General features: G+C 39.1%; 1 protein-coding gene across 1 annotated transcript in view; it reads left to right on the top strand.

Annotated features, from left to right (window-relative positions):
- The first annotated feature begins 965 nt into the window (after nt 1–965).
- P58IPK (dnaJ homolog subfamily C member P58IPK) overlaps nt 966–20714 on the top strand; it is a 156130-nt gene continuing 136381 nt past the window's right edge. Inside the window, exon 1 of the mRNA XM_090385370.1 lies at nt 966–1425. Coding sequence (XP_090241496.1) covers nt 1350–1425 — 76 coding nt within the window. The 5' untranslated portion in view covers nt 966–1349. The remainder of the gene's footprint in view (nt 1426–20714) is intronic.

The following is a 20714-nucleotide window of genomic DNA, read 5'->3' on the forward strand; positions in this document are numbered from 1 at the left end:
TTATTGTGAATGCGTTTTGTTTCTGATTATTTTCTATTGTCGAGGTAGGGGGGTTCTTAGTTTAGGTAGGGGGTTATCCCCCCATTCCGCTGTTTTAAAATCGAAAAACGAGTTCCCGATTTTAAAACAGCAGCAAATGGAGGGATAAACACCCTGGGTATGTCAACCTAGGAGATGGGGCAAGCATTGAGTGGCGCCTGTCAATCACTGCCTTCTTCCTGACTTTTAGACGAAGTATGGTTGAAGTAACGGAGGGATACCCAAGGTCTAAATTTCCACCAAAATTTGTGTTTTAACAGACGTTCATGATCTTCACACAACGCCCTACTGCTCTTATCCAATACCGGCGGGTAGTATTCAAGTTTTATAATTATGCCCCCCCCCCCAAATCAGGTGGAAAAAGCACTGGTAATTCTGTCAATGACACGAGGGATTTTTTTTAAAGTCCTGTGGCTGATTTAGTTGGTTACATGCAAGGACAGCAAAGTTCCTCGCGAAAGCTTTGCTTTTCATCATTTCAGCAAAGCTTTCGCGAGGTGCCCTGGCTGCTTTTGCTAAAAAGTGTAAACCGAAGTCTCTTCTACCTTGTCTATGATTCCAAACATACCAAGAGATTCGCGCTTAATTTTGACATTAAACCGGAATATTGTTGTTTTAACTTGTCTATATTATTCTTCTTCCCTAACCGCTGTGAAATTCAGGTTTTTTTTTTTTATCCAGGAAAACAGGCAAACCTACTATAGTAAACACACAAACACAGTTTATCGACACACCGCAGTAACACTCCATAACCTTAGTCGAGTTGACGCATTAATAAAAACATTAAAAAAGAGAGGAAACTTTGAAAAATACACCATTATTGCACATACATTACTTTCATTAATCCTAGAGAAATGGAGTGACCTCTACACTTAACATAATGGGCTTGAAATGCGACGTCACAACAGTTGGCGGAATTAATTTACAATCAAAGTGTAGTTGTGGTGTTGGGTGATAGAAATTATCTAATTTGCCATGCTTCGAAAAATGAAACATGAATCAGCACACTCTTAATGTAAACATTACGTGTTAGAACTAGAATGGACGGAAAAAATTAGAGGATCTCATCACTGTTCAAAAACCGCCCCTTATTGCGCCGCCAATCACTTTTTACCACGACTACCATATGAGTAGCAGCCGACAGAAGTGTTGTGATGCTGAAAAGCAATATGCAGAGGGTTGATAAGAGTGTCGTTTATTTGGTTGTTCAGTGTACATCATGGCTATATTTTAAAATTGACCATTGAAATTTTGCATTGATTTACTGTCAAATCGTCTGAAAAGGCATATTAGCTTTATAAAAAAGCATAATGTTAAAAAGAATTTTGTATCGAACATTTTCATCCCTATTTTTGTATTTATTTACCCTAGAAAATCATATAAAAGGTAAGTGCTTCGTTATTTTTTAAACAGAAAAAACAATTTGTTAACTATGGTTATGAGTTTTTTTCCCACACGAGTAATAGTCTATATATGTGTGCACATGTTATTCTTGAATATTACATACTAGTGCAAAATTAAGTATCAGCAATAAATCTGATAGTGAGAATTCTTCCTATTATTCATTAAAAATAAAACAGTAATCTCTACCTAAGGAAATTAGATTACGAAGTTTACCAAAAAATATAAGTAAAATGTGTTAGATAGTATTAAATATTAATTGTGCTTGATTGAAAATTTGGTTACAAGGATATATGCATTTAAAACATAAACAAATTTTATGCTAATCATTCACAAACTATAATGATATGTAGGCCTTCTTCATATTCAGTTACAAGGAGGTGATTATCCTATTGTATAAAGATGGCTAGGCTGCATGTTGAGTACCATACAGATCTGGAAGCTTAAATTTAAGAAGAATGTGGAACTATTGGAACAAGTGCAGAGAAGAGCAATGAGATTAGTCAAGGATACAAAAGGGTATTCTTACCATGAAAGACTAGTTCTAAAAATTGCAGTGCATGGAACTTATGGCAACTGCGAGGGGATCTGACATATGTTTAAGCCTTTGAATGGAATGAGTAAGCTAAATGTTGGTGCATCCTCTCTCTTTCTCAAACAACACACGTAAGGGACCATAAACTTAAAATGAAAAAGGGTGGTTGCAGGAGAAATGTGCAAAAATTTGCCTTCACCCAGAGAGTAATTGATTGTTGGAACAAACTTCCAGCACCAGATGGAAGTTGACATTGTTAGAGTGGATGGACAGATGACTAACGTCACCTCTCTGATAGTTCTATATATATATATATATATATATATATATATATATATATATATATATTTTATTTATTTTTTTTTTTTCAGATTAATATCTCTTGATGTTAAAAAGAGTTTTATATGTATGTAAAACTCTTTTTTGAATACCTTTAAAAACTTTCTTAGAGTTCCAGTTCTGGTGGTATGCTATATAGTCTTTATTGTAGATTGTGCTTATATAAATATGTGTTTTTAGGCTGATTTGTATGGTGTGTGATTTTAAAAACTTTGAATAATTGGGATGACTCTTTTGACGTGAGACTGGCTAATTACAGCTTCCAGTGAAAAGGCATTTAAGAAATATTGTAGTCTCCTGGTAGTAGGGATTCAAACTAAGACTTCTCTAAATGAGTGACAAGGGTAACTCCACCATATTAGTGTCGATGGCAGATGATTCAAGAAAGCAAAAATTCCTGCATCAGCCATTCACCCCATCCAGCAGTGTATGCAGTTCTTTTTGAATTTATTCCAACTACCCACTTCCACAACAACAGTTGGAAGTTTGTTCCAGCAATGAACCACCCACTGGTTGAAGGCAAACTTCCACATATCTGTCCTGCAGCCAACCTTCCTCGATTTGAATTTGTACCCCTCGTGTGCAGTATTAGTAGTGACAAATGATGCAAGAAGACAGCAGACGAAAAAAATTCCCACTTCACCTTTCTATATCCCCTCCAGTAGTTTGTCTAGTTTATCCTTGAATTTATTCAAACTATCTACTTCCACAACAACAGATGGAAGTTTGTTCCAACAATCAACCACCCACTGGTTGAAGGCAAACTTCTGCACATCTGGTTGAAAGCAAACTTCCGAACATCTGTCGTGCAGCCAACCTTTCTCAGTTTGAATTTGTGCCCCTCGTGTGCAGTATTAGTAGTGACAAATGATGCAAGAAGACAGCAGACGAAAAAAAATTCCCACTTCACCCTTTTATATCCCCTCCAGCAGTTTGACTAGTTTTTCCTTGAATTTATTCAAACTATCCACTTCCACAACAACAGATGGACGGTTGTTCCAATGCCGACCAGGCTAGCCGCGTGGGTAAAGTGCCTGCCTGGAAACCCAAAGTTCGCGGGTTTGAATCCCGTCTCGGGCTTGGATCAAAGTACTGCAAAAACCTTGGGAGGTGCATTATGGCCACAGAAGCTGATGCGCCAACAACTACCAAAAAAAAAACTTGTTCCAACAATCAACCACCCACTGGTTGAAGGCAAATTTCCACATATCTGTCCTCCAGCCAACCTTCCTCGATTTGAATTTGTGCCCCTCGTGTGCAGTATTAGTAGTGACAAATAATGCAAGAAGACAGCAGAAAAAAAAAAAATTCGCACTTCACCTTTCTATATCCCCTCCAGTAGTTTGTCTAGTTTTTCCTTGAATTTATTTAAACTATCCACTTCCACAACAACAGATGGAAGTTTAGCATTAGTAGAGGCATATAATGCAAGAAAGCAAGCTTATGCAGCATCAGCCAGAGAAAGAAAAAAAAAAAAAAAAAAAAAAACTTCCACTTCACCCCCTCCACTCGTTCAAAATACCTGTCCAGCTGAGCCTTAAATTTATTTAGGCTATCAACTTCCACAACAAGGGATGGAAGTCTGTTCCACCAACCAACTACCCGCTGGCTAAAGGCAAATTTCCACACATCTATCATACATCTGTCTTTTACTCAATTTAAATTTATGCCCTCTTAAGTGATTATTCTGAGCAAGAGGCAGAATCCCATCAGCATTAAGCATGCTCAAACCATTCAAGGCTTTATACACCTCTATCAAATCACCTCACCAGTGCCTAGCCTCCAGACACTGTAATTTGCAAAACTTAAGCCTTTCTTCAAAAGAGCAACCCTTTGTTCCATTCACTAACCTTGTTGCCTTTCTCAGTACTCATTCCGGCAGCTCTATATCCTTCTTGAAATGAGGCCTCCAGACCTGTATGCAGTGCTCAAGGTGTGGCCTCACCATTGCCTTATACAAGGGAATAATCACCTCCTTATCCCTTCTAGAAAAATTCCTGTATATCATTGATAAGAAACCATGAGCTACTCTTGCTGCCCGTCAGCACTGCTCAAAGAATTTCATATCTGCCTGCACAATTACCCCCAGGTCATTTTCATTCTCTACCACTGACAGTGTAGTACCACAGAGTTGATACGTTGGTCTGGGGGTTGCTGTTTCCCATAGGTAGTACTTTACATTTGTTAAAACTTCATTTGCCACCTCTCAGCCCATCTGCTCAACCTTTCCAGATCCTCCTGCTGCAGCAGCATAGCGTTAGTGTTAAGTGTCCTTAACAATCCTGCCAACTTTTGTATCGTCTGCAAACTTGGACATTAAGCTTCATATACCGTCATCAATATTATTTATAAATACAGAAAACAATAATGGACCCAACACTGAACCCTGAGGGACTCCACTAATAACATTAGTCCACAATGAGCAGTGTCCATTGATTACCACTCTCTGTCTTCTCCCCCTCAACCACCCCTTTATCCATAGCAGCAATTTGCCTCCAGTGCCAGTCTGCTCCAATTTGTGCAGCAGTCTTCCATGTGCAACAGTGTCAAAAGCCTTTCTAAGATCCAAGTATATAATATCAAAGTTATTCCCTGCATGGAGTTCTTTTGTGTCTGCATCATAGTATCCAATCAAATTGGTCAGGCAAGACTTCCCCTTAACAAAACCGTGCTGTGTCCGAGCTATAACTGAAGTCTTGTCTAGATGATCTTGCAGAGCTTCTTTAACCAGTGCCTCCATTAATTTTCCTGGAACAGAAGTTAAACTCACAGGTCTATAATTACTTGTGCCAGCCTTTGATCCTCCTTTGTGAATTGGGGTCACATTTGCACATCTCCAGTCTATGGGTACCTCCCCTGAGTCCAAGGAATCTGTCATAATTACGGCTAAGGGTTTGCTTACTTCCTTTGCTGCCTCTTTTAATATAACTGGATAGATCCCATCCCCCCCAGGTGCCTTTCTTGTGGTTATATTGAACAATTTCTCCTCCACTTTACTCTCAGTTATTACAAGATTATCTAGCTTACTGCCAGAGATGAATACACCTCTGGCATTCCCATCACTGAATAACTCCTCATGTGTGAATGTCGATGCAAAATATTCATTTAGTTTGTTAGCTACCTGAGCAGGATCATCAACAGTTGAACCATCTATATCAAGTGAACCAATCTGAGTCATCCCCTTCCCTCTAGAGTTTACATAAGAAAAGAACTCTTTACTGTTTTTCTTTGCATCCTTTGCCAAAGATTTCTCGTAATCTGCCTTCGCCTGCCTAACCTTCTTTGTAACTTGGTTACAGATCAACTTATATCTATCATAGGCTTCTGTGTCACGTGTTAATTTATATGTATCCCAAGCATTTTTCTTCTCTGTCATATGTCTCATTAGTTCATCTGACATCCATTTAGGCCTAAACCATGAACAATATTTCTTAGTTGATATGTAAAGCCTAGTAGCTTCCAAGATAAGTTCTTTGAATGCTTTCCATTTTGAATTTGCTGTTGGTAACATCATCAGTTGGTCCCACTGTATAGAATTTAAATACTGTCTCAGACCAACGTAGTCATATTTATGAAAGCAATAACCCTTCCCTTTACCCCTGATGGCAGTTACCTCTTTGAGTAAATCCCACTTCAGCACACTGTGATCACTGCCACCTAGTGGTTCCCCTATCTGCAGATTCTTAATGCATGAAGAATCACTACTGATAATTGAATCAAGAGTATTACTCCCTCTATTTGTCTCCCGAACATGCTGATGTAGAAAATAATCATCCAATAAATCCACAAAAGCCTTGCTAGTATGTGAGTGACCAACCCACAAATTCCAGTTAATATCTGGGAAATTAAAATCCCCCATTATAAGACTTTGATTTACTGTCCCACTCTATTTCCCTGTACAGTTTATTATTATACTCATCAGAGTCATTAGGCCTATAGCACACTCCTACTCCCAATTTTGATCTCCCAGTGCTTATGTCACACCAAACTGACTCGACACTGCACTGTCCAGCGATGTTGTCTGGCTTCATTTCCTTGGATTTTGTATTTTTTAATTAATAGCATAACCCCTCCTCCCTTCCTATCCTGTCTGTCCTTTCTATACACATTGTATTCCCCAAATTCCAGTTCCGCATTACTTATATCTGTGTGACACTACGTCTCTGATATCCCAACAATATCCGCCTTTGATGCTTTGAGCAATACCTCAAATTCATCCAGTTTATTTACCAAACTCCTAACATTGGTGTACACACAAGTATACATGCACCTGTTCTTTTTCTTAGCTACCCTAACACAACCCATGTGTTTACTTGTACCGCAATAATTCCCAGCAGTCTCTGAAATATCCTGCATCTTATTTTCCACGCTGCTGATCATTCCAATAGAAGCAGTGCAAGAATCACTTTCACCTCTGCCAGTGGCTACTGTTAATCTATTAGTCCTTGTACCCCCCCCAAGCTAGCAGTTTTCTGACCCACCTAACACTGCCTCGATAGCATCAGCAAATATTCTTGCACCCTTTCTATTTAAGTGTATCCTATCCATGTAGAAGCAATCTCTCCTGTTAACAACTACAGACCAGGCTGAAAAAAAATTCTACCCCTTGAGCCTTGCACAATCTTTTTTTTTCAACAGTTGGAACGTTTGTTCCAACAATCAACCATCCAGTGGTTGATGGCAAACTTCCGCACACCTGTTCTGCAGCCATCCTTCCTCAAATTGAATTTGTGCCCCTCGTGTGCAGTATTAGTAGTGACAAATGAGGTTGGTTGCAGGATAGTTTGCAGTAAGGTTGGTTGCGGGATAGATGTGTGGAAGTTTGCCTGCAGCCAGCATGTTAGCATTAGCATTAGTAGAGGCATTTGATGCAAGAAAGCAAGCTTATGTAGCATCAGCCAAAAAAAAAAAAAAAAAACCACTTCCACTTCACCCCTCTGTTCGTTCAAAATACCTGTCCAGCTGAGCCTTAAACTTATTTAGGCTATCAACCTCCACCACAAAGGATGGAAGTCTGTTCCACCAACCAACCACCCGCTGGCTAAAGGCAAATTTCCGCACGTCTATCCTACATCTGTCTTTCCTCAATTTGAATTTATGCCCTCTCAGGTGATTTTTCTGAGCTAGAGGAAGAATCCCATCAGCATTGAGAATGCTTAAACCATTCAAGGCTTTATACACCTCTATCAGATCACCTCGCTGGTGCCTAGTCTCCAGACACTGTAATTTGCAAAACTTAAGCCTTTCTTCGTAAGAGCACCCCTTTGTTCCATTCACTAATCTTGTTGCCCTTCTCTGTACTCGTTCCAGCAGCTCTACATCCTTCTTGAAATGAGGCCTCCAGACCTGTATACAGTACTCTAGGTGTGGCCTGACCATCGCCTTATACAATGGAATAATCACCTCCTTATCCCTGCTGGAAAAATTCCTGTATATCATTGACAATACTCCATGAGCTACTCTTGCAGCCCATCTGCACTGCTCAGAGAACTTCATATCTGCCTGCACAACCACCCCCAAGTCCCTTTCATTCTCTACCACTGTCAGTGTTGTACCACAGAGTTGATACGTTGCTCTGGGGTTGCTGTTTCCCATGTGTAGTACTTTACATTTGTCAATGTTAAACTTCATTTGCCACCTCTCAGCCCATCTGCTCAACCTTTCCAGATCCTGTTGCAGCAGCATAGTGTCAGTAGTGTCCTTGACAACCCTGCCAACCTTTGTATCGTCTGCAAACTTGGACATTAAGCCCGATATACCATCATCAATATCATTTATAAATACAGAAAAGAATAATGGACCCAACACTGAGCCCTGAGGGACTCCACTAATAACATCAGTCCACGATGAGCAGTGCCCATTGATTACCACTCTCTGTCTTCTCCCCCTCAACCACCCCTTTATCCAGAGCAGCAATTTGCCTCCAATGTCACACTGCTCCAATTTATGTAGCAGTCTTCCATGTGCAACAGTATCAAAAGCCTTTCTAAGATCCAAGTATATAATATCAAAGTTATTCCCTGCATCCAGTTCTTTTGTGACTGCATCATAGTATCCAATCAAGTTGGTCAGGCAAGACTTCCCCTTAACAAAACCATGCTGTGTCTGAGCTATAACTGAAGTCTTGTCTAAATGATCCTGCAGTGCTTCTTTAACCAGTGCCTCCATTAATTTTCCTGGAACAGAAGTTAAGCTCACAGGTCTATAATTACTTGTGTCAGCCTTTGATCCTCCTTTGTGAATTGGGGTCACATTTGCACATTTCCAGTCTATGGGTACCTCCCCTGAGTCCAAGGAAGCTCTCATAATTATGGCTAAGGGTTTGCTTACTTCCTTTGCTGCCTCCTTTAATATAACTGGATAGATCCCATCCACCCCGGGTGCCTTTCTTGTGTTTATCTTCAACAGTTTCTCCTCCACTTTACTCCCAGTTATTTCAAGATTCTGTAGCTTACTGCTAGAGTTGAATACACCTCTGGCATTCCCCTCGCTGAATACCTCATGTGTGAATGTCGATGCAAAATATTCATTTAGTTTGTTAGCTACCTGAGCAGGATCATCAACACTTGACCCATCAATATCAAGTGGACCAATCTGATTCATCCCCTTCCTTCTAGAGTTTACATAAGTAAAGAACTCTTTGCTGTTTTTCTTTGCATCCCTTGCCAAGGATTTCTCGTAATCTGCCTTCGCCTGCCTAACCTCCTTTGTAACTTGGTTGCATATCAACTTGTATCTATCATAGGCTTCTGTGTCATGTGTTAATTTGTATGTATCCCATGCATTTTTCTTCTCTGCCATATGCCTCATTAGTTCATCTGACATCCATTTTGGCCTAAACCTTGAACAATATTTCTTAGTTGGTATGTAAAGCCTAGTAGCTTCCAAGATAAGTTCTTTGAATGCTTCCCATTTTGAATTTGCTGTTGGTAACATCATCAGTTGGTCCCACTGTATAGAATTTAAATACTGTCTCAGTCCATCGTAGTCGCCTTTACGGAAGCAATAACCCTTCCCTTTACCCCTAATGGTAGTTACCTCTTTGAGTAAATCCCACTTCAGCACACTGTGATCACTGCCACCTAGTGGTTCATTTATCTGCAGATTCTTAATGCATGAAGAATCACTGCTGATAATCAAATCAAGAGTATTACTCCCTCTAGTTGCCTCCCGAACATGCTGATGTAGAAAACAATCATCCAATAAATCCACAAAAGCCCTGCTAGTGTGTGAGTAACCAGCCCCCAAAATCCAGTCAATATCTGGGAAATTAAAATCTCCCATTATAAGACACTCTGATTTACTGGCCCACTCTATTTCCCTGTACAATATCTTATTATACTCATCAGAGTCATTAGGCCTATAGCACACTCCTACTCTCAATTTTGATCTCCCAATGTTTATGTCACACCAAACTGACTCCACACTGCACTGTCCAGCGATGTCGACTGGCTTCACTTCCTTGGTTTTTATGTGTTTCTTAACTAATAGCATAACACCTCCCCCCTTCCTATCCTGTCTATCCTTTCTGTAGACGTTGTACTCCCCAAATTGCAGTTCCGCATCCCTTATATCTGTGTGACACCACGTCTCTGATATCCCAACAATATCTGCCTTCGATGTTTTGAGCAATACCTCAAATTCATCAAATTTATTTACTAAACTCCTAGCATTGGTGTACACGCAAGTATACCTGCACCTGTTTCTATTCTTAGCTACCCTAACACAACCCATGTGTTTACTTGTACGGCAATGGCTCCCAGCAGTCTCTGAAATACCATGCATCTTGTTTTTCAGGCTTCTGCTCATTCTAATAGAAGCAGTGCAAGAATCTCTTTCACCTCTGCCAGTGGCTACTGTCAATCTATTGGTCTTTGTCTCCCCCCAAGCTAGCAGTTTTCCGACCCACCTAACACTGCCTCGATAGCATCAGCAAATATTCTTGCACCCTTTCTATTTAAGTGTATCCCATCCCTGTAGAAGCAATCCCTCCTGTTAACAAGTACAGTCCAGGCTGAAAAAAATTCTACCCCTTGAGCCTTGCACAATCTTTCCAGGGCCGAATTGATCGACAAGGCTCTCATCATATACTCCCTCCTATCGTGTCTGGGCAGAATTGCAGACACTTTCAAATTCAACCCTAATTCTCGGCTTTTGTTCAACAGTGACCTGTACTTGTTAAATAATTCTGCCGGTCTCCTACTCTTAATATTATTAGTGCCAACGTTTACAACTATATCACCTTTTGTGCCCTTAAAAGATGATATTCGCTCTACAACGTCATCAACCTTTGCCCCTGGCAGACATACCCTGGTCCTGTTCCACCTATCTTTTTTACAAAGCATGTTCCCCGTTTCCCTGACAATAGAGTCACCAACAACTACTAGTTCCTTCGGGACCAGCGCATTCTGCCTTGGAGGTTGTCTCTGTGTCACGCGAAGCGCAAGTGCAAGCTCTGGCGTTGATGTGGGCAGCTGAGAGCTTGATGGGCCCCTCAATTTAGTTTCTTCGAGGGCATCCACCCTGTCCTTCAAGCTCTCATATAGGCCCATAAGAACGCCGAGTTGTTGCCTGATATCGATACACTCCTTGCATCGCACGCACACACAAAGACATCCCCCTTGGCAGTATCATGTCCCGTACCCGATTGCTCTGCAAACATCAAGCAAACAGTGCATTTTATAAGGCTGTGAGTCAGAGGACAACTGCCCCCCTCAGTTCTGCTCTGAGCCACAGCACTTCCATTAGCTTGAGCCTTTTGCTTTGCTGCTCTGGTCTGAGTCGTGATTCTATTAATTTATTAATTAATTATGTTATGTTATTAATTATATTACGTTTGTAATCTAAGTCGTTATATGTATTTATTTAAACGTACAATTTAACTGCTAACGAAGTTCAACTAACGCTATCTAGTACGGTATATAACCTACGGTATATCTAGTACGGTATCACAATGGCGGGAAAGTTACTAACGGTAGTTACGAACACGTGGAAACCCTTACCGATACTTTTACAAGGCCGAGTAAAGAATAAATACACCAAAGTAATCAAAAAATCACAAAATAATGTTATACTACTAAATTTAAATCAAAAGTTTTAGAAAAACAATTTCAAATCAATAAATGAGAAAAATCCACTTAGCGGCTTGGAACACGACCGTCACTAGTAGCCTCGTCGTTGTAGTTGATTGTTGGATCAAACTTCCATCTGTTGTTGTGCAAGTGGGTAATTTGAATAAATTCAAGGAAGAAGCAGATAAATTATTGGAGAGGATGGAGTGGTTATGTGGGAAGTTTTTTTTTTTTTATTTTGGTTAATGCTTTATAAATTTGCTTTCTTGCAGCATATGCCAATACTAATACCAACAAGTTTTATTCTGTCAGATGTTAAAACACAAATAAATAAATATAAGCTTTATTGATATATCTGTGAACTACAAAATGCAGCATACAATTCCCTCATAGCCATGATTGGGAGTGAATTTTCTGTTAATCCTCCAGGATAGCTATATAAAGCCATTGAAATTTGCAATGATAGAATATTAGACAGAACAAGAATATTATTGTATTTTGTGAGATAAAATACACAATCTATACACATGCATAGATTGTAATAAAATACATAATACTATATATACATGATTAATCTGTATGCTCATAGATTGTAACAACCCTGTACTTTAATTTTTACATTTGGCTATGGGATGGTGTGCAAAATTTAATGGAATTATAAAATGATTCAAATCAGTCTTACCAGGCACTTCTACTACTACCTTCCGTCTGATCAATGATTGCCAGTATGGATTCCATCAGTGTCGATCCACTGGTGAGATTCTGGCTCATGTTACCTATTTATGTACTAATTCATTGAAAAGGTTCGGTGAAACACAAGTAGTTGCTCTTGACATGTCAAAGGCTTTCGATCGTTTTTGGCATAAAGGTCTTCTAAACAAGCTTCCATCTTATGGTTTGCCAACTGTTTTTAGTAATTGGTTATCCAGTTTTCTCTCTGATCGCTCACTGAGGGTGATGGTAGATGGCTCTCTGTCTTCTAACTTCTCCACTAATGCCGGTGTCCCCCCAAGGTTCAGTCCTTTCCCCCACTCCTTTCCTCTTGTATATTAATGACCTTCTTCCATTGACTGGAAATCCTATCCATAGTTTTGCTGATGATAGCACATTGCATTCCACTTTCCATTTTGAGAAACCTTGCCCTGCTCAATCAGCTTCAACTTCTCGAAAATCTGCTACCACTTCCTTAAATACCGATTTTCAGGTAATTCTCCAGTGGGGCAAAGACAACTTAGTTGATTTCAACCCTTCTAAAACTCAGTCTTGTCTTATATCTCGCAAAATGGATGATTCTTCTGCTCCTATGCTTATCTTTGGTGACACTCCAGATTTCTAGGCAAAATTATATATCTCTTTTGGGATTAACCTGACTTCTAATCTCTCTTAGCACAAGCACATTACAAATATTGCTTCCTCTGCATCTAAAAAACTTGGTTTTCTCTTTCGCTGTCGACGTTACTTTTTTTCCAAACAGCTGCTTACTCTGTATAAATCGCAAATCTGCACTGCCATGGAATATTTTTTAAACATCTGGGGTGGTGTCCCCAAAACCTCTCTCAGGCTTCTTGATTCCATTCAGAAGAGGGTAGTTAGGTTAATAAATGATTCATCTCTAACAGAGTCTCTCCATTCGCTGTCTCATAAACTTACCGTTTCTGCTGCATGCCTCTTCTACAGATACTTCCATGGGCACTGTTCTTCTGAATTGGCTTTTATAATTCCCGCTCTCTCTCTCTTTCAAAACAGTCCGAACACGTGCTGCCACCAGCCAACATCCATTTATTGTCCAACTTCAAACCCACAGAACCAACTTTTCATCTTCCTCATTTATTTATTCAACTGCCATTTTCTGGAACAACCTTCCTTCATTCGTATTTCCTGAAAATTACAGTCTACCAAAGTTCAAGTCCAATGTCAACAAATATCTTCTTTCGTCTTCTCAACCTCCAACCCAAGCACGGTACTAAGTACTATAGGTTCTAATACCTCTCGTGTTTGGGGTTTACATAAAAAAAAATATATATATATATCTGTAATAAGGCAATATTGACATTGTCAACATTGATAATAGATCCCTTATTATAGAAATATTAATACCATTGATTAGTTCATGTATAGCTAAACATTACAAAGTCTAGAGCAGCAAAGCAACAGGCACAAAGTGGCAAGAGTGCTGTGACTCAGGGGAGAACTGATGGGGGCGATTCTCCAACACATCACAGCATAAAAAAATGTGGAACTTGTGAAATGATAGCCAAACTCTCTGGAACAGAACATGATCTAGCCAAGGAGAGTGTCTTTGTGTGTGCCAGGTGCAGAGAGTGTCTAGAAATTAGGCATCAACTCAGCGTTCTACTGGGCGTGTATGAGAGCTTGAGGTATAGGGTTGATGCCCTTGAATAAATTAATATGAGGGGCCCGTCAAGCTCTCAGCTGCCCAACTCAATGCCAGAACTCACTCCTGGTCATCAGGCAACACAGTGGCGATCTCCAGAGCAGAATGCGCTGGTCCCAAAATAACTAGTTATTGTTGGTGACTCTATTGTCGGGGAGACAGGGAATATATTGTGTAAAAAGGGTAGATGGAACAGAATCAGGGTATGTCTGCCAGGGGTAAAAGTTGATCACGTTGTAAAGCATATATCATATTTTAAGGGCACAAAAGGTGATATTGTTGTACATGTTGGTGCCAATGACATAGGAGATCTGCAGATTTTCTTAACAAGTACAGATCAATGTTGCAAAAAAGTCTTGAGTCAGGGTTAAATTTGAAATTGTCTGCAGTTCTGCCCAGACACGATAAGAGGGAATGCATAATGAGTGCTTAATGATTTTGTAATAACTGAGAGCAAAGTGGAGGAGAAATTGTTGAAGTTAAACATAAGAAAGGCACCTGGGGTAGATGGGATCTATCCAGTTATATTAAAGTAGGCAGCAAAGCAACTAAGCAAACCTTTAGCCATAATTATGAGAGTATCCTTGGACTCAGGGAGCCCCATGGAAAATGTATCCCCAATTCACAAAGGGGATCGAAGGGTGACACCAGTAATTACAGACCAGTTAGTTTAACTTCTGTTCCAGGTAAAATAATGGAGTCACTGGTTAAAGATGCATTGCAGGATCATCTAGACAAGACTGCAGCAATAATTCAGACACAGCATGGGTTTGTTAAGGGAAAGTCTTGTCTGACAAATTTGATAGGATAGTATGATGTGGTTACAAAGGAACTGGATATAAAAAATAATTTTGATATCATATATTTGGATTTCAGGAAAGCTTTTGACACTGTTGTGCATGGAAGACTATTGTACAAATTGGAGCAGAATGGTATTAAGGGTAAGTTGCTACAATGGATAAAAGGATGGTTGAGTGGGAGAAGACAGAGGGTGCTAATCAGTGGATGCTGCCCTTCATGGACTACTGTTATTAGTAGAGTCTCACAGGGTTCAGTGTTGGGTCCTCTGTTGTTTTTATATTTATCAATGATATTGATGAAGGTATATCAGGCTAATTGTCAAAGTTTGCAGATGATACAAAGGTTGGCAGGGTTGTTAATGACAGTAATGGCAGTGTGCTACTGCAACAGGATCTAGAAAATTTTGGCAGATGGGCTAAGAAGTGACAACTGAAGTTTAACCTTGACAAATGCAAAGTACTGCATGTGGGTAGAAGTAACCCCAGAGAAACATATCAACTGTGTGGTTCTACACTTAAGGTGGTAAAAAATGAAAAAGACCTGGGAGTAATTGTGCAGTCAGATATGAAGTTTTCTGAGCAGTGCTGCCAGGGCAGGTCATGGGGTTTTGTCAATGATATATAGGAATTTTGCTAGCAGGGAAAAGGAGGTGATTGTCCCTCTGTATAAGGCAGTGGTCAGGCCACGCCTTGTGTACTGCGTACAGGTCTGGAGGCCTCATTTTAGGAAGGATGTAGATTTGCTTGAGCGTGTACAGAGAAGGGCAACAAGATTGGTGAGGGGAATGAAGGGATCCTCTTACCAAGAGAGGCTTAAGTTCTGAAAATTACAATGGCTGGAGACTAGGCACCTGCGCGGTGATCTGATTGAGGTGTATAAGGCCTTGAATGTGTTGAGCACGCTGAATTCTGATGGGATCCTTCCACTTGTTCAGATTACAAACCTAAGGGGGCATAAATTAAAAATAAGAAAAGACAGATGTAGAATAGATGTGCGGAAATTTGCCTTTAGCCAGCGGGTGGTTAATTGCTGGAACAAACTTGCATCTGTCGTTGTGGAAGTTGATAGGTTAAATAAATTTAAGGAGGAACTGGACGGGCATTTGGAGGGAATGGTGTGTGTTTTTTTTTTTTTTTTTTTGGCTGATGCTGCATAAGCTCATACACTTTCTTGAATCACATGCCACTACTACTACAGCAGTATAAGCTTGGTCTCTTTAAAATTTAATGTAGACATCTTGCGATAAAAAAAAATTATTTTTTTAAACACAAAAAAAGGTTTAGAAAAAAATTAAATTAGAATTCTTTTACACCAACAAGGGTCCTGTCATTGTTGTTTTTGAAATGTGTAAAATTTTGTTTATAGATCGTCAAGTAACACTTCTATGAAAAAGTTTAGCTGCTGATACCAACTGCAAGTATTTATGAAGAAATGGACAAAATTGAATTTTGTCCAATTCTTCATAAATTGTCCTTTTCTTCCAGCTGTTCACTCTGTGCAAATTGCAAATCTGCCCTACCATGGAATATTGTTCCCACATCTGGGGCAGTGCCCCCAAAGCCTCTCTCAGGCTTCTAGATTTCATTCAGAAGAGGGCAGTTAGTTAATGACGCCTCTCTAACAAAGAGTCTCTCCACTCACTGTCTCTTAGATATACTGTTTCTGCTGCATGCCTTTTCTACAGATACTTCCATGGGCACTGTTCTTCTGAATTGGCTTCTATAATTTCCGCTCTCTTTTTCAAAACAGTCCAAACATGTGCCTCCAACATCCATTCACTGTCCATTTTCCTCGTTTATTCATTCAACTGCCATTTTTCTGGAACAACCTTCCTTCCTACGTATTTCCTGAAAATTATAGTCTACAGTAGTTCAAGTCTAATGTCAACAAATATCTTCTTTCGTCTTCTCAACCTCTAACCCAAGCACAGTACTAAGCACTATAGGTTCTAATACCTCTCGTGTTTGGGGTTTTCATAAAAAAAAATACACTACTCAAGGTGTTGTCTGACAATTGCTTTACCTCCTTATCCCTGCTAGAAAAATTCCTGTATATCATTGACAAGACACAATGAGCTACTCTTTTAGACCATCTGCACTACTCAGAAAACTTCATATCTGACTGCACGATTACCCCCAGGTCCTTTTCATTCTCTACCATCCTGAGTGTAGTACCACACAGTGGATACATTACTGTAGGGTTACTGCTACCCATATGTAGTGCTTTACATTTGTCAATGTTAAACTTTAGTTGCCACCTCTCAGCCCATATGCTTAACCTTTCTAGATCCTCTTGGAAACAGGATCTAGAAAGTTGATCAGATGAGCTGAGAGTAGGCTATTCTCCATTCTCTTACTATTCTCATTTTTTTATATACCTGTGCACCATGTTTCTAAATGAACAACTTAAATCCTAATTGATTTGTTCATTATTTCTAGTACTTACATAATTTGTATTTGAATTTTGATTTTACACTAAATAAATTTGTATTAAAAAAAAATTGAAATTGTTTACTTTTTATTTTTGACTTTGAAAATTAGATCAAATTAATGACCAGTTAGTAAATTTCAAATTCTGTAATAGGATTCTGCTCAATAGGTAAATATAAAATAAGGTATAAGATATTTAGGAAAAGGTCATTAAGATTCTAATGTGGTTATATAACAAAATATAAAAGCAGAGTTCAAGTTGCCTGTAAGTTCAGTTGTTGGTGTTACAAACAAGATGATGATATGTACAAAATATGTTTTATACAAATGAAAAATTGTTTTCAATTGTGTATTTTGCACTTGAATCTTACTTTTTTATAAAAATTTGGACCATAAGCTTTGAAACGTGTAGCTCAAAATGTGGTCTTCCAAGTAGTCTGTCTTACACCATAAAATGTTTCATGGTAGAAGGCATTCATTCATCTGCAAATGTTTATGTTAAATTAGATATGCTAATTTTTAATTGTGTGTGTGTGTGTGTGTGTGTGTGTAGCCAGCACCTACACTTAATAGAAAATCAATCAGTTTCCTTACTCCTTGTCTGTGAATCCTTATAATAAAATTATTTTTTTTTATGTAACCTTTATTTGCTAAGGCTTGCTTACTATTCCACTATAGGTGATTTGTTATGAACAGTCCAACTTAAAACATTGCTTCAATTACAAAACAAAAACTACTATGACAAACCAAGGATTGAACAATACAACAGTGTGACAGGAGAGGAAAATATGAAAGCTCTGGAAACCTCTTATAGTGTATCATACTTAATAAAAAAAAATTTGGAGCTGCTGAATGATTGGCAAAGGTAATGGTTGGAGACAAAGTGAGCAAAGCAATTGATAGTGTTCTTCTGTCAAGTAACATCATCCATCACAATTATTGTTTCAAGTATGGCCAAAAACATAAAACAGCAATTATTGTTACTAGTATGACAGTCACTACTATGCACTACAAGTTGACAAATACTTGAATATTATAAATTTAGCTAATTTCTTGTTTTGTTAGATAAAAGCTAAATGAAGAAGGTGTTTTCAAAGTTACTGGTGGCTTTATCAAATACAGTTGAATCACTTGTATTGGTATTAATGTGTTGGTTGTTATTTTGTTGTTATTTGGTTTTTAGGAGCATTAGCAACTAAGGCCGTATTGCTCCGGTGCGGTGGTCATTCCCTGACCTTTCCGCATGCTCCGTATTTGGTGGTGACAGGCTCGAACCCCGGTCTAATCAAGAAGCGTGTGCTACGCACTGCTGCTCCTTCCCACCTGGCTACGGAGGCGCTTAATGTGTTGGGATAAGCACAGATGGTGGCAGAGCAATTACTGGAGCAAAGAAAGGAGTTGTATATATTCATGCTATTGCACTGAAAGAAAAATATTTACACCAAGAAAATACCAACAGGGCTAAAGCTAAGTACATGATGAAGTGGCGTCTCCGTAGCCAGGTGGGCAGGAGCAGCAGTGTGTAGCACACGCTTCTTGATTACACCAGGGTTCGAGCCCGTGCCCACCAAATACAGAGGATGCGGAAAGGTCAGTGAATGACCACCGCATATCCCCAGAGCAATATGGCCTTAGTTGCTAATGCTCCTAAAAACCAAATAACAAAACATGATGAAGTCTTTAAAATTATAAATTTTGTGATTAGCCAGCCACTGAATTCCTGGCTTATTGCTCAGTTTTGTAAAGAAAAGGCAAAGACTACATTGCAGCTATATCACATTGAAGAGTGTTGGTTTTTGTGTGTGAATACAAGTCTTGATTCACCCATTTAAGCTGCAAAAACTTTGAAATTTTTCTGGATGAAACTTCCAGCCTGCATGCATGGCTTTGAAATGGCTATGTACAAGCAAATTAGCATGCAATGGGAAATATATTTGCTCATTTGAACAATGAGAATTTTTCCTTGCAAGGCAAGGTGATACATCTTCTTTGAAAGTATAGTAGTTTTGCCACCACTTTTTATTCATTTGGAGTAGTTTGAGCCATCTTCAGCTGGAAGAATTTCTAAAGGTATCTTCAATCATCACTGCAGTTAGGTGATCTAAAGCAGAGGAAGTAGGGTTTTGCCCATGAGTTGTTCTGAGTTTTTCAGCCATCATGACATGCAAATCAGCCTGTGAACACACTTGTACAAATACAGTACACAATGGTGGAATATGGCCTAAGTTGTTGATGTGTCAAAACCAACAACAGAGCAGTAATCAAGGTGTGACCATTGCCTTATACAATGGGATAATCACTTCCTTATCCCTGTTAGAAAAATTCATGTATATCATAGCCCCATGAGCTGTCCTGGCAGCCTGTCTGCACTGTTCAGAGGACTTCATATCTGACTGTACAATTACCCCATGTCCTTTTCATTTTTGACTACCCTGAGTGTAGCACCACACAGATGGTATGTTGGTTCTGGGGCACCACACAGATTGATGTTCTGGGGTTACTGCTGTCCATATGGAGTACCTTGCATTTATCAATGTTAAATTTCAGTTGCAGCCTTTCAGCCCATCTGCCTAATTTTTCTAGAACTTGTTGCAGCAGCATGCCTTCATTACTGTTAACCTTTGCATTTTCTGCAAACCTTGACATTAGGCCTTGTATACCCTCACCAGTACCATTAATAAATACAGAAAACAATAGGCCCAGCACTTAACTCTCATGAACTTCACTAATAACATTAATCCACAAAGATGTGTCCATCGATAACTGCTCTGTCTTCTTCTACTCAACCATCCTTTTTTCCATAGCAGTAATTTTCCCTTAATGCACGCTGCTCCAATTTGTACAGCAGTCTTTTAAATGCAGTATCTAAAAGCTTTCCTAAAATCCAAGTATATAATATTAGAAATATTTTTTGCATCCAGTTCCTTTGTCACTGCATCATAGTAGCCAATAAAATTGATCAAACAAAATCTTCCCTTAACAAGCCCATGCTATGACTGAAATATAATGACCCTCCCATCTAGATGGTCCTGCATATTTCTTTAACTAGTGACTCCATTATTTTCCCTGGAACAGAAGTTGAGCTAACAGGTCTATAATTACTGATGTCACCTTTTGATCCCCCCCCACCCTGTTTTATGAATTTGGGATACATTTGCACATTTTCAGTCCTTGGGGATCCCCCTGAATTCAAAGATCTCTCATAATTATGGTTAAGAGTTTACCTAACTTCTTTGCTGCCTCCATTAATGTAATTGGATAGACCCTCTGGTGCCTTTTTTGTTTAACTTTTTCTCTTCCACTTTCCTCTCAGTTATCACAAAATCATTCAGCTCCCTCTTAAACTAAGAGTTTGATAAAGTTCCCTCTCCCTACACAATTTCTAATGTGGGAATGTAGATATAAAATACCTATTCAGCCTGTAAGTAACCTGAGCAGGATCATCAACAGTTAAACCATTGACATCGAGTGGACCATTGTGATTTGGCCCTTTCCATCTACTGTTAATATAAGTAAAGAAGTATTTGCTGCTTTTCTGGGCATTCTTTGCTAGAAATTTCTCATAATCTGCCTTGGCTTGCCTAAACTCTTTTGCGACTTGATTGCATACTAGTTTATATCTACTACAGGCATCTCTATCACCTGTTAATTTATATACACTCCATGCATTTTTTTTCTCTACCATGTGTTTAATATATTTCATC

The sequence above is a fragment of the Mastigoproctus giganteus genome, chromosome 1, assembly GCF_048544385.1.
Source record: "Mastigoproctus giganteus isolate SK-2022 chromosome 1, ASM4854438v1, whole genome shotgun sequence".
Lineage (NCBI taxonomy): Eukaryota > Metazoa > Arthropoda > Arachnida > Uropygi > Thelyphonidae > Mastigoproctus > Mastigoproctus giganteus.